Below are 13,508 nucleotides of genomic sequence, written 5' to 3' on the forward strand. Positions count from 1 at the left end.
TGGTCTGTCTATCTGTCTTTCTCTTTGTCCTGGGGCTTGAACTCAGGGCCTGGGCACTGTCCGTGAGCTTTTTTCGCTCAAGGCTAACACTCTACTACTTGAGCCATAGCACCACTTCTGGCTTTTTCTTGTATGTACTAAGGAACTGAACCCAGGGCTTCATGCATGCTAGACAAACATTCTACTACTGAGCTACATTCCTAACCATTATTCATCTTTCTTTATTTTTTTGTCAGGTGTGGGGCTTGAACTCATCCTAGGCACTCTCCCTGAGCTTTTCTGCTCAAGACTAGTGCTCTACCACTTTGACCCATAGCTTCACTTCCAGTTTTCTGGTGGTTAATTGGAGATGAGAGTCTGATGGGGACTTTTCTGCCAGGACTGGCTCTGAACCATGATCCTCAAATCTCAGACTCCTAAGTAGCGAGGATTTATAGGCATGAGCCACCAGCACCCAACTGGAAGTTTTTTTGTCTTTCATCTGTATCATCTTCTAATGTTAGAAATTTTCTTTCTCATTTTTTCTAAGACTTTCCTCCTAAATTTTTTTTTTTGGGGGGGGGGGGTCAGTCGTAGGGCTTGAATTCTGGGCTTGGGCGTTGTCCTTGGGCGTTGTCCTTGGGCGTTGTCCTTGTGCTCTACAGCTCAAGGCCAGCGCTCTACTGCTTGAGCCACAACACCACTTCCGATTTTCTGGTGGTTTATTGGAGATAAGAGTCTCACAAACTTTCTTGCCTGGGCTGGCTTTGAACCGTGATCCTCAGATCTCAGCCTCCTGAGTAGCTAGGATAACAGGCGTGAGCCACCGGCGCCCAGCTTCCAAATTGTTATTTTAGCTTTTACTCATATCATTCATTGTATTTTTGTTTCTTATTTAAGACTGTAATACTCTTTCAGTTCTCAGTGTTGCTTCCTGACCAATGCATCAAATTCTATCTTCAAATTCTTGGTGTATAGAATTTATATCCTTAGATTGATTCTTTTTTTTTTTTTTTTGGTTGATCGTGGGTCTTGAACTCTGGGTCTGGGTGCTGTCCCTACGCTTTTCAGCTTAAGGCTAGCACTTTGCCACTTTGATCCATAGCGCCATTTCCAGGTTTCTGGTGGTTAATTGGAGATAAAGAGTCTCATGGACTTTTCCTGCCTGGGTGGGCTTTGAACCAGGATCCTCAGATCTCATCCTCCCGAGTAGCTAGGATTACAGGCATGAGCCACTGGTGCCTGGCAGATTGATTCTTTTGTGTGAAGCACTTTTGGGAAATACATTTATATTTATGACTAATGTTTTCTTCCAGGATTATTTGAATTCTTCAATATTTTGTATTTCCTGGGATATGCTTTGTTAGATGTAATGTTATTTTTTTTTTTTTTGATGTCTTATTCTTATGGCCTAGTCTGCTGAAACCTGGCTCTGATAATGTAAGAGCTCATTCACCTTAACACTTTTGTTGTTGTTTTTGTTGGTTGTGGGGCTTGAATTCTGGGCTTGGGCACTGTCCCTGCGCTCTTCAGCTCAAGGCTAGAGCTCTACCACTTGAGCCACAGTGCCACTTCCAGTTTTCTGGTGGTTAATTGGCAATCAGAGTCTCACGTACTTTCCTGCCCGGGCTGGCTTTGAACTGTGATCCTCAGATCTCAGCCTCCTTAGTAGCTAGGATTACAGGTATGAGCCACCGGTGCCCGGCTCCATCTTAACACTTTTTATCTTAGCGTAATTGCTTTGTATTCTGTAGCCTAAAATTTGAGAACAGTATGATGTGTTCTCATCTTTGTAGCCTGAAGCAGGAGGGTGATGGAACACAGATTCACTAGGGCTGATGTCCTGGCTTGGTAACTTTTGCTCTGATCTCTTTTTAGAGCCTGTTACTGATGTTGAATCAAGGCCTGCTTAACTAATTAGCTAAAGGTATATACCACTAATATGGACTTTGGTTACCATTATATTCTGTGACAAAGTGTTGAACCTTTCTACCTTGAATGAGAGTCCTGTAAGGACTGGGGATCCAACCCAGGCCCTTGTGCTCTAACACTTGATTACATGCCAGCCCTGATAATCATGATCTTGTTTAACTATGCCAGCTTCAATAGGAATGAAAAAAAAATCAGTGTTTTTTATTGTAGGAAAAAAAAATCATTGAGGGTGAATTTTTATTTGCTGATTGCCAAGTGTGTCTTATATTTATAGAAAAATGTCTTTTCAGTATTATTTCAGAATTAACATTCTTTTTTTAAAATATTGCTTCAGGAGTATCTGACTTTAATCTTCGTGTTGCATTGCAAACACTTTTGAAGGAGTACTGTGAGGTGTGCAAATCTCCCAAAGAGAATAAATTCTGTAGTTTTCTGCAGACATCTAAGGTTCGACCACGGAAGAAAGCAAGAAAGTACCTATATGCTGTAGGTGAGAAACTTTAAGAGAGTGATAGTAATAGGAATTATGTTTATTTTCAGAATAAAAACTTTTTAATAGTTTGTTGTTTTTTTCTGTGCCTGTTAAAGTCTGCAGGTATGTTTGTGAGTATTTAATTTATCATTCGGATTTATAAGTTGCATTTATATTAAAGAAACATATTGAAGCTTCTTTTTGTTTTTAATTTAAAAGCATTAAACTAGATCAATATTTAATATGTAGAGTACAAGATTGTCCATTTCCTTTTCTTTGTATATAATGGTAGATTTTGTATAAATGTTTATTGCAGTTTATAATTACATCTTATTTTATGTATAATTTCATATATATTATGACATATATATATATATATATATATATAAATATATAGGTTTGAGGAGTATGCTAATTTTTTTTTTTTTTTTTGGTCAGCCGTGGGGGCCTGAACTTAGGGCTTGGGTGCTGTTCCTGCACTCTTCAGCTCAAGGCTAGCACTCTACCACTTTGATCCATAGCGCCATTTCTGGTTTTCTGGTGGTTAACTGGAGATAAGAGTCTCATAGACTTTTCCTGCTGGCTGTGGTTGGCTTTGAACCAGGATCATCGGTCGTGGGCTTGAGCTCTGGACCTGGGCGCTGTCCCTCAGCTCTTCAGCTCAAGGCGATCACTCTACCACTTGAGCCACAGCACCACTTCCAGCTTTTTCTGCTTATATGGTTCTGAGGAATTGAACCCAGGGCCTGATGCATGCGAGGCAAGCATTGTACCACTGAGATACCTTTCCAGCCCCAACCCACTAATTTTAATTGGAAGTGAAAATAATGAGATATAGACATATAATTAGTACCTTGATTTATATTTCATCTAACTTTCTGTTATACTGCAAGCCAGATAAAACACAGATAACCTTACTGCATATAACCATAAACTTTTAAGACTTGGCATATTTAAGAATAATATATATATATGGGGCTGGGAAGGTGGCTCAGTGGCAGAGTACTTGCCTTGCATGCATGGGGGCCTGGGTTTGATTCCTCAACATCACATAAGCAGAAAAAGCTGGAAGTGGCACTGTGGCTCAAGTGGTAGAGCACTAGCCTTGAGTTGAAGAGCTCAGGGACAGTACACAGGCCCAGAGTTCAGGGCCACGACCAGCAAAAAAAAAAAAAAAGAATTTATTAAAAAAAAAATATATATACACACACACACACATACATACATATATAGATGGATATCCTTTATTTCTTAGAACGATAGTTATACTGAACATTTAGATACAAAAGGCTAGACTTCCCTCATTACTATTACTTTTTCATTTGGCAGTAAGAGATTTGATGTGTGCTTTTTCTGCTTCCTTTGTTTAGGTGGATACACACGGTTGCAGGGGGGTCGTTGGAGTGATAGCAGAGCCCTCAGCTGTGTAGAACGTTTTGATACCTTTAGCCAGTACTGGACCACTGTGTCTTCACTTCATCAGGCTCGATGTGGACTGGGAGTAGCAGTTCTGGGAGGGATGGTGTATGCTATTGGAGGTAATAAGAAAAATGTCTTATTTTCCTTGTTAGTCTGTTTGACAACATTTTGTGTTTGTGTGTGTCTTCTGCCTTCTCTCAACACTACTTGGTTACATTCTTATATGTCTTTTTTTTTTGGGGGGGGGTCTGGTCGTGGGGCCTGAACTCTGGGCCTGGGCGCTGTCCCTCAGCTCTTCAGCTCAAGGCTAGCGCTCTACCACTTCTGTATCTGACACTCTACCTTCCATTTCATTCACTCTGTTGACCGTGGCTTCTATTGTGGTTTGCATGGAAGAAATGGATCCCTTTATGGATTCGATGTTTGTTCTCAGAGTACTGTGAGATCAGTATGCATTACCTCTAATTTGGCGTTTATCTCACTTCTTACTGAGGTTTGTGCAGCTTCTATTTTTGCATGCATCTCTTGTTTGATACCCTGTATCTCTTTTGATAGTTCGTCTTTGTGCTCTTTCAATTTCTCGCTTTATTTCTTGAGTCATTGCTTCCAGCAACCCTTGGATGTAGCTTTTGTCTTCCATTCCTGCTTTGCTCCCACTGGGGCTCTCCCCTGCGTGGCTGCTGGCTTTTGAGGATAGCTTGCTGTCCTGGGTGGTGGTAAACCTTGTAATTTTTCTCTGTGATTTTTGCATGGGGGTTCAGGAGACTAATCTGCAATTTTGTTTTGGTGTGTCTGTCTTTGCTTGGTTGCTGATTCTGTATTGGTAGAGAGAGTCTGTGCCTGATCTGGGTTCTGTTGGGAGCCTATTTCCAGCTGCTGGTTAGACCTACTTAGGATTCTCGGCTCTCTGCTGTAGATCGCTGGCAATTCCCACCTTTGGAAGGGTTGAGCAGCTTAGACTGCTTGTGTTTGCTCCTACGGGTGCTCTTGGGAAGATCAGATGCTCTGGATGCACTCTCCCAGATGCTGGAGTCTGCTATGGGCTCCTGATGTGTTTTTGTTTGTTTTGGGCTGGTTGTGGGCTTGAACTCTTGCTGTCCCTCAGCTCTTCAGCTCAAGGCTGGCACCCTACCATTTGAGCCACAGTACCACTTCTGACCCTTTTTGCTTTTGTGATGCTGAGGAATCAGATCCAGGGCCTCATACATCCAAGACTATCACTCTACTGCTGAGCCGCCTTATCAGCCTGAGCTCCTGCTTACTATCAGGTGCTGGCAGCCTGTGTTGCCCAATTCCCAGTCTAGGGTATATGGGTGGGGTTTTGGTGGGGTTTGGGCTTCTCTTGTCCTGGGCCTCCAGGTCTTTTGTTGTCACAGGCGTGCTTCCCAATGGGTGCTGTTCCCTGTTCCTCTCCCCTCTGCTGAGGCGAATGCTCAGCTTTTGACTTCAGTTAGGAGGAGTTGGTTGTGTTGTTCAGGTGCCAGATCCCCAGGCCTGGTTCCGGCCCCCGCCTGTGTTGGGCCTGTGCTGCTGTGTATACCACCTAGGTTATGCAGCCTGGAGCGCGCTTGTCAGGCCTGTGCTGCTGTGTATACCACCTAGGTTATGCAGCCTGGGGTACACAGTCAAATTTCTTCTACTGTTGGTAGTCTTGACCCAGGGGCGCTGTTCCTGGCTTGGGTATTTAAGCTCCCTTCAGGGGCGCTCTTGCTCTGGCCTGGCAAACGGAGTGTGCTCCACGGGCTGGTGGAGCTCTCGAACAGTTCCCAGTTTTAGTGGGTCCTGTGGTCCGGGTGTTGGGGTAGGGAGTCTGGGTCAGGGTCTGGGGATTCCCTCCAGCTCTGGTCTCCCTTGAGGGATACACTGTCCCCTGTGGGGTACTCACCCTGGAGCTAGTTTGATTCTGTGTGGTGTAGGTCGTCAGTTGCTGTTGCAATCCGAGTTCAGTTGGGGTGATTGCGGGCTTGGCTGGGCGGTGGTGGCTCTGTGTGATTCTTTTCTGTCTCTGCCTCTATTGAAGCTGTCGGGTCCACAGTGTCCACGCTCAGGCGGCTTCTGCGCAGGTGATCTGCAGGCAGCCCCCTGTGCCTCGGGGGACCCGGGCGGGGCCCCCTCCTCACTCCCCCCCCTCGTTGTGATCCTGCGGGTCTGGTGCCTCAGGCGGCTTCTACGCGGGTGGTCTGCAGACAGCTCCCTTTGTCACGCTGCCCGGCGGCTTTGGCGGGATGGAGCCTCTCTGCTCCGGTGGAGAGTGAGGGATGGGGGTGGAATCTTCCTGGAGACTCCCGGCTGGTAGGTTTCTCAGGTTTCTCCTTTCCTGGCGATCAGCTGGTCTGCAAACCGGTACCTCAGGCGGCTTCTGCGCGGGTGATCTGCAGGCGGCCCCCTGTGTCTCTGGGGCTCCGGCAGCCCCCGCCTGCCCAGCTTGGCCCACTGCTGCACAGCCAGTAAAGATTGGGGGAGGGGTCTTCGCTCTTCTCTGTTCTGAAATTCTTCTTTTCCTCTCTTTCTTTTTTGTTATTTTCCACCTCCTGTTTTTCTCTAAGTGTTCGTCTTTTTGTTGTTGTAGGTCTCTTGGGGAGATTAAGCCTTGGAACTCGAACTCTCTTTTTGGTTGGGGAGAGCTGTGGCATTTCCCTACTGCCCCGTCGCCATCTTGGTCCCCTCTTCCGCGCTCTACCACTTGAGCCACAGTGCCACTTCTGGCTTTTTTCTTTTTGCTTATGTGGTGCTGAGGAATCGAACCCAGGGCTTCGAGCATGCAAGGCAAGCGCTCTACCACTGAGCCACCTTCCCAGCCCCTCTTATATGTCTTATATTATATTGATAAGTGTTGTTTGATATTCATAAATACAGAATTGTTCAATAAATAAATATTTATGGAAGGAGAAAGGGAAAAGAACACAAGTTGAATGTTTTACACTAGAGTAATCCTGTGGTTTATCCCAAGATGGAATACTTAGGTGTTCCTTTCATGAAAAACTTTTAAAAAATGTATGAAACATCTATCTACTTCATTTTTACCTGAATGTCCAATATGTACTTCAAACTTTAACCTGTCTAAACTAAAGTAGTCAATTTCCTCAGCTATTTTTTTTTTTTTTTGGCCAGTCGTAGGGCCTGGATTCTGGCCCTGAGCTCTTCAGCTGAAGGCTAGCACTCTACCACTTGAGCCACAGTGCCACTTCTGCTTTATGTGGTGCTGAGGAATTGAACCCAGAGCCTCATGCATGCAAGGCAAGCACACTACCACTGAGCCACTTCCCCAGCCCATCCTCATCTCTGTTTCTTTCTCAGGGTTTTCTATCTAATAAATGATAATCATGAGAAAGCTAGCATTAAGCACAAAGAGGCTCGGGGACAAAGCCTTGAGTTCAAACCCCAGTATGGGAAAACAAAACAAAACAAAAAATGATAATTGTGATTTTCTCAGTGACTTGGAACAAAATTATCTTTTTTTTTTTTTTTTTTTTTTTTTGTCGGTCGTGGGGCTTGAACTCTGGGCCTGGGCATTGTCCCTCAGCTCTTCAGCTCAAGGCGAGCGCTCTACCACTTGAGCTACAGCACCACTTCCGGTTTTCTGGTGGTTTATTGGAGAGGAGTCTCACGGTCTTTCTTGCCCGGGCTGGCTTTGAACCGCGATCCTCAGATCTCAGCCTCCTGAGTAGCTAGGATTACAGGCGTGAGCCACCAGCGCCCGGCAAAATTAATTATCTTTGACACCTTTCTTTCACATCCTACATCTTATCCTTCTATATGAATACACACAAATGTATTTCTTGCCATTATACTAGCCTAGTTTCCCTACTTCTATTTTTATTTCCTTAAAGTCTGTTCTATATATTATAGCCTGTGGTATTCTTCTAAAATCCAGGGTCAGTGGGGGGGGCGGGGCGGGGGAGTGCATGTGCACTCAGGGTCTCATGCTCTTGCTTGGCATTTTGTACAAGGTTGGCCCTCTACCATTTGCGCTGGCTTTTTGGTGATTAACTGGAGATAAGAGTCTCCAAGATTTGTCTGTCTAGATTGGCTTCAAACCTCAGTCCTCAGATCTCAGTCTCCTGAATAGCTAAGATTACAAGCATAAGCCACCAGAGCCTGGCTAAAATTCAGGTTTGATTATGCTATTGCTATGTTTCCATCTATGTAAGCAATATACCTATTAACATTTTAATACTATCTAAATAGATATATTCTTACTCTTTTATTCAATATTTTTAACTTTGTTAGTATTATTTCATATAGTCATTGCTGTATAGTTTCCTATTGTGTACCATGGGCTATAAAAAATTTATATATTAGCCAAGCGCTGGTGGCTCATGCCTGTAATCCTAGCTACTCAGGAGGCTGAGATCTGAGGATCACGGTTCAAAGCCAGCCCGGGCAGGAAAGTTCATGAGACTCCTTTTTTTTTTTTCCCGCAGGGCTGAGGACCAAACCCAGGGCCTTGTGCGTGCCGGGCGGGCACCCTTCCACTGGGCTAAACCCCCAGTCCCTCCATGAGACTCTTGTCTTCAGTAAAACATTTGAAAGTGGTGCTATGGCTCAAATGGTAGAACACCCGCCTTGAGCTGAAGAATGCAGGGACAGTGCCCAAGCCCAGAGTTCAAGCCCCACGACCGACCAAAAAAAAAATTTTTATATATTCATTCTGTTGTGAGATACTTGAATTGTTTTGTTTGTTTGTGCTGGTCCTGGGTGCTGTCGTTAAGTTTTTGTGCTCAAGGATAGCACTCTACTATTTGAGTCATAGCTCTATTTCCAGCCTTTTTTGTTTTTTGTTTTTTTCTTGTTGGTCGTGGGGCTTGAACTCTGGGCTTGGGTGCTGTCCCTCAGCTCTTCAGCTCAAGGCGAGCGCTCTACTGCTTGAGCCACAGCGCCACTTCCAGTTTTCCACTGGTTTATTGGAAATAAGAGTCTTACAGACTTTCCTGCCCGGGCTGGCGTTGAACCTCGATCTTCAGATCTCAGCCTCCTGAGTAGCTAGGATTACAGGCGTGAGCCACCAGCACCCGGCAAAGATTTTTTTGTTTGTGTATGTGTGTGTCGGTCGTGGGACCTGAACTCTGGGCCTGGGTGCTGTCCCTCAGCTCTTCAGCTTAAGGTGAGAGTTCTACCACTTGAGCCACAGCGCCACATCCCCCAGGCTGACTTTTTTTTTTTTTTTTTTTTGGGGTCTGGTTGTGTGGCCTGAACTCTGAGCCTGGGCGCTGTCCCTCAGCTCTTCAGCTCTACCACTTCAGCCACAGCACCACTAACCGGCTTTTTTCTTTTTGCTTATGTGGTGCTGAGGAATTGAACCCAGGGCCTCAGGCATGCAAGGCAAGCGCTCTACCACTGAGCCACCTTCCCAGCCCTTCCCAGGCTGACTTTGAACCACAGTCCTCATATCTCAGTCTCCGGTGTAGCTCGGATTACAAGCATGAGCCTCATGCCGGGTTATACATATACTTCATTTTAAAATTTTGTTTTATAGAAATGCTGGTATTTGGGCTGGGAAGGTGGCTCAGTGGTAGAGTGCTTGCCTTGCATGCATGAGGCCCTGGGTTCAATTCCTCAGTACCACATAAGCAAAAAGAAAAAAAGCTACAAGTGGCGTGGTGGCTCAAGTGGTAGAGCGCTAGCCTTGAGCTGAAGAGCTGAGGGACAGCGCCCAGACCCAGAGTTCAGGCCCCAGGACCAGACCCAAAAAAACAAAACAACAAAAAAACAACAACAACAAAAAAGAAATGCTGGTATTTGAAGTCAGAGCCTCATGCCTGCTAGGCATGCCCAGCCCTTTAGCTATTTTTCAGTTAGTGTCTCATCACTTTTGCTCAGTCCAGCATTTGATTGAAATCCACTTAACTATAGCCTTCTATGCCTCACTGCACTTGGCTTATTGATTGCTAGCTTTTTTTTTTTTTGGTTGTATGGCCTGAACTCTGGGCCTGGGAACTGTCCCTCAGCTCTTCAGCTCAAGGCTAGCGCTCTACCACTTGAGCCACAGTGCTACTTCCCAGTTTTCTGGTGGTTAATTGGAGATTAGAGTCTCATGGATTTACCTGCACGGGCTAGCTTTGAACCGCAATCCTCACATCTCAGCCTCCTGAGTAGCTAGGATTACATGCATGAGCCACTGGCACCTGGCGATTGCTAACTTTTTGTCTAGTCTATTCTTGAGGTAAGTCCTTTATATTTTCCCCTTCAAGTAGCTGAGATCATAGGCTTCATTGTTTTGATAAGGTTTTATTGTTTTTGCCATTCATGTTTATGTCTGAGATATACCTAGATGACTTGAGTTTTTATGGATATTATGAAGTAGGGAACCAATTTCATTTTCCCCCTTATAAACAATCAATTATCATAACATAAAATACTTGTTTCCTTAGTGTTCTGTGGTAAGCCTCACGTTCATGACTCAGTTCTTAGATTTCTTTTCAGTTCTATTAGTTTCTCTGTCTGTCCCTATCTTTTTTTTGTTGTTGTTGTTGTTGATCATGAGGCTTGAACTCTGGGCCTTGGCATTGTCCCCAGCTCTTCACCTCAAGGCTAGCGCTCTACCACTTGAGCCACAGCACCACTTCCAGTTTTCTGAGAGGTTTATTGGAGATAAGAGGCTCATGGACTTTCCTGCTTGAGCTGGCTTTGGACTGCAATCCTCACATTTCAGCCTCCTGAGTAGCTAAGATTACAGGCCTGAGCCACCTGTCTGTTCCTATCTTAATTATTCTGTGTCTATTATAAGTTTTTCCAATATGACAAGGTTGTTTCTCAATTTCTTTATTATCCTTTTCTAGTAATTGCTTGGCTATTTTGATTCTTGGTGCTTTTATATGAATTTTAGAATCTTTGTAAAATCTGTTTAAATATTAATTTTGGCCAAGCACCAGTGGCTCACACCTGTAATCCTTGCTACTTAGGAGGCTGAGATCTGAGAATCTCCGTTCAGAGCTAGCAGAGCAGAAAAATCCATGAGACTCTTATCTCCAATTAACCATCAGAAAATCAGAAGTGGTGCTGTGGCTCCAAGTGGTAGAGGGCTTGTCTTGCACTGAAGAGCTCAGGGATAGCACCCAGGCCCAGAGTTCAAGCCCCACAACCAACTTGAAAAAAAAAATGGGGGGGAGGCTTTGGAATTATATTAAATCTATACATCAATTTAGAAATAATTATATTTACATTGATTATTATAATTCATGAACCTTTCATCTCTTATTTATTTGTTCCTGAATTTAAAACTTTATCTAAATAAAGTTTAAAAAAAATTTTTTTTGGGGTCCGGTTATGGGGCCTGACAGCTCTTCAGCTCAAGGCTAGCGCTCTACCACTTGAGCCACAGCGCCACTTCCAGGTTTTTTCTTTTTGCTTATGTGGTGCTTGAGGAATCGAACCCAGGGCCTCAGGCATGCAAGGCAAGCGCTCTACCACTGAGCCACCTTCCCAGCCTCAAGTTTAAAATTTTTATTAATTGTAGTCTTGCAGTGTTTCGTTAAACTGACTTTTGGGGGGTCGGGTAGAAAGGATGTGGTGTCAGGAATTGAACCCAGGGCCAGGGCCTCATGCATGCTAAGCATGTACTCCTATCTCAGAGCTATACCTCCAGCCCCTAGACAATTTTTTTTTTTTTTTTTTCTGAGACAGGATGGTACTATAAAGCTCAGCCTGCCAATTCTCCTATCTCAGCTCTCTGGGTGCGAGAATTACAAGCATTTTGGTATCATATCCAGCTATAGACTTTTTAGTATATTTAAAATTTCTATTTAAGTGATATATATATATATATATATATATATACATACATTTTTTTGGGGGGGTCCGGTCGTGGGGCCTGAACTCTGGACCTGGGCGCTGTCCCTCAGCTCTTCAGCTCAAGGATAGCACTCTACCACTTGAGCCACAGCGCCACCTCCGGCTTTTTTCTTTTTGCTTATATGGTGCTGAGGAATCGAACCCAGGGCCTCAGGCATGCAAGGCAAGTGCTTTACCACTGAGCCACCTTTCCAGCCCTTAAGTGGTATATTTTTAAACTTCTATTTTCTTTTATTGCTATATAAGAATTATGATTACAGTAAAACTCACATTTTACCAGCATCAACTACCCATAAAAATACCTGAAAAAAAAAATTAAGCCAGGTGCCAGTGGCTCATGCCTCTAATTGTAGCTACTCAGGAGGCTGAGATCTGAGGATCACGGTTCAAAGCCAGCCCCAGCAAGAAAGTCCATGAGACTCTTATCTCCAATTAACCACCAGAAAACCGGAAATAGCATTGAGGCTCAAATGGTAGAGCTCTCACCTAGCATTGAAGAGCGCAGGGACAGCGGCCAGGCCCAGAGTTCAAGCCCCACCACTGACAAAAACAAACAAAAAATGTTAAAATGTAAATTGTGTCTTAAAGATTGTCATTCGTTATTTGGGTGATAGAATTATAAATAAATGAGAGGAAAATTGTACCTTTGTACCATAAATGGGCTTTAATAAATGGTAATGCTATGGATTCAAAATAGTGTTTGGTAGGCAAAGACTTTTAATGAATATTTTAAAATTAGGCAAAATGGTTGAATTTCTGAAAGCAAGGAATGCCACTAAATAGTATAAGATTTTGTTAAATACTAATAATGGTTTTGTTAGCATTACTAAGCTTTCCAATTTGTGTATCTCCTATTTAAATTAGGTGAAAAAGATTCAATGATTTTTGACTGTACTGAATGCTATGATCCAGTTACAAAGCAGTGGACAACTGTAGCTTCAATGAATCAACCCCGCTGTGGTTTGGGAGTATGTGTGTCTTATGGAGCTATCTATGCTTTGGGTAATTATGCTGTTTAATTTAAGATTAGCTAATACTATTAAAGTTGTTACTTTCTGGTTACTTTAGAAATGTTTCTTCGGGGCCAGGAATGTAGTTTAGTGATAGAGTGCTTGCCAGCATTCATGAAGCCCTGGGTTCTATCCCTCAGTACCATGTAAACAGAAAAAGCCAGAAGTGGTGCTGTGGCTCAAGTGGTAGAGTGCTAGCCTTGAGCAAAAGGAGCTCAAGGACAGTGTTCAGGCCCTGTGTTCAAGTCCCAGGAATGGCAAAAAAACAAAAACAAAAAACAAAAAAACAAAAAAAACCCAGAAAACAAAAGTTTCTTCTATCCCATAAGAAATATGTGTTTTACTGGGTGCTGGTGGCTGAGATCTGATGATTGATGTTTGATGGAAGCCCTGGCAGGAAAATCCGTGAGACTCTTACCTCCAATTAACCACCAGAAAACCAGAAGTGGAGCTGTGGCTCAAAGTGATTAGAGTGCTATTCTTGATCGAAAAAGCTTGGGGACAGCAGGCCCTGAATTCAAGCCCTACAACTGACAAAAAAAAAAAAAAGAGATTGATTTATCCTATAAATATCCTTCTATCTGATTATAGGTGGATGGGTTGGAGCTGAGATAGGGAATACTATTGAACGTTTTGATCCTGATGAAAATAAATGGGAATTGGTTGGCAACATGGCTGTGTCACGCTACTACTTTGGTTGTTGTGAAATGCAAGGTAAGCACATTTATAAATAATTTTCCCTCTTCAATCCCCAGTACTACAAAAAATTGTTTTCCTTAATATGAATGTATTTTAAAAACTTGTGTTTGAGCCTTTTATTTTACAACATTTGAATTGTTAGTATGAATGACTGATAGAAACACTATAGAAGTTCTGCCTTTTGCTTATTTTATTGACCTTTATTT

At 43.5% G+C, this 13,508-nt stretch overlaps 1 protein-coding gene across 2 annotated transcripts in view; it reads left to right on the plus strand.

Moving 5' to 3' along the window:
* The window catches only part of Ipp (intracisternal A particle-promoted polypeptide), a 47,703-nt gene that overhangs the window by 24,686 nt on the left and 9,509 nt on the right, over window positions 1–13,508 (plus strand). For both annotated transcript variants that reach the window (XM_069987347.1, XM_069987346.1), the window contains exons 4-7: window positions 2,246–2,401; window positions 3,754–3,921; window positions 12,458–12,595; window positions 13,195–13,317. In XM_069987347.1, coding sequence (XP_069843448.1) covers window positions 2,246–2,401; window positions 3,754–3,921; window positions 12,458–12,595; window positions 13,195–13,317 — 585 coding nt within the window. The remainder of the gene's footprint in view (window positions 1–2,245; window positions 2,402–3,753; window positions 3,922–12,457; window positions 12,596–13,194; window positions 13,318–13,508) is intronic.

This window comes from Dipodomys merriami, unplaced genomic scaffold (genome assembly GCF_024711535.1).
Source record: "Dipodomys merriami isolate MVZ:Mamm:240054 unplaced genomic scaffold, mDipMer1.0.p SCAF_34, whole genome shotgun sequence".
Lineage (NCBI taxonomy): Eukaryota > Metazoa > Chordata > Mammalia > Rodentia > Heteromyidae > Dipodomys > Dipodomys merriami.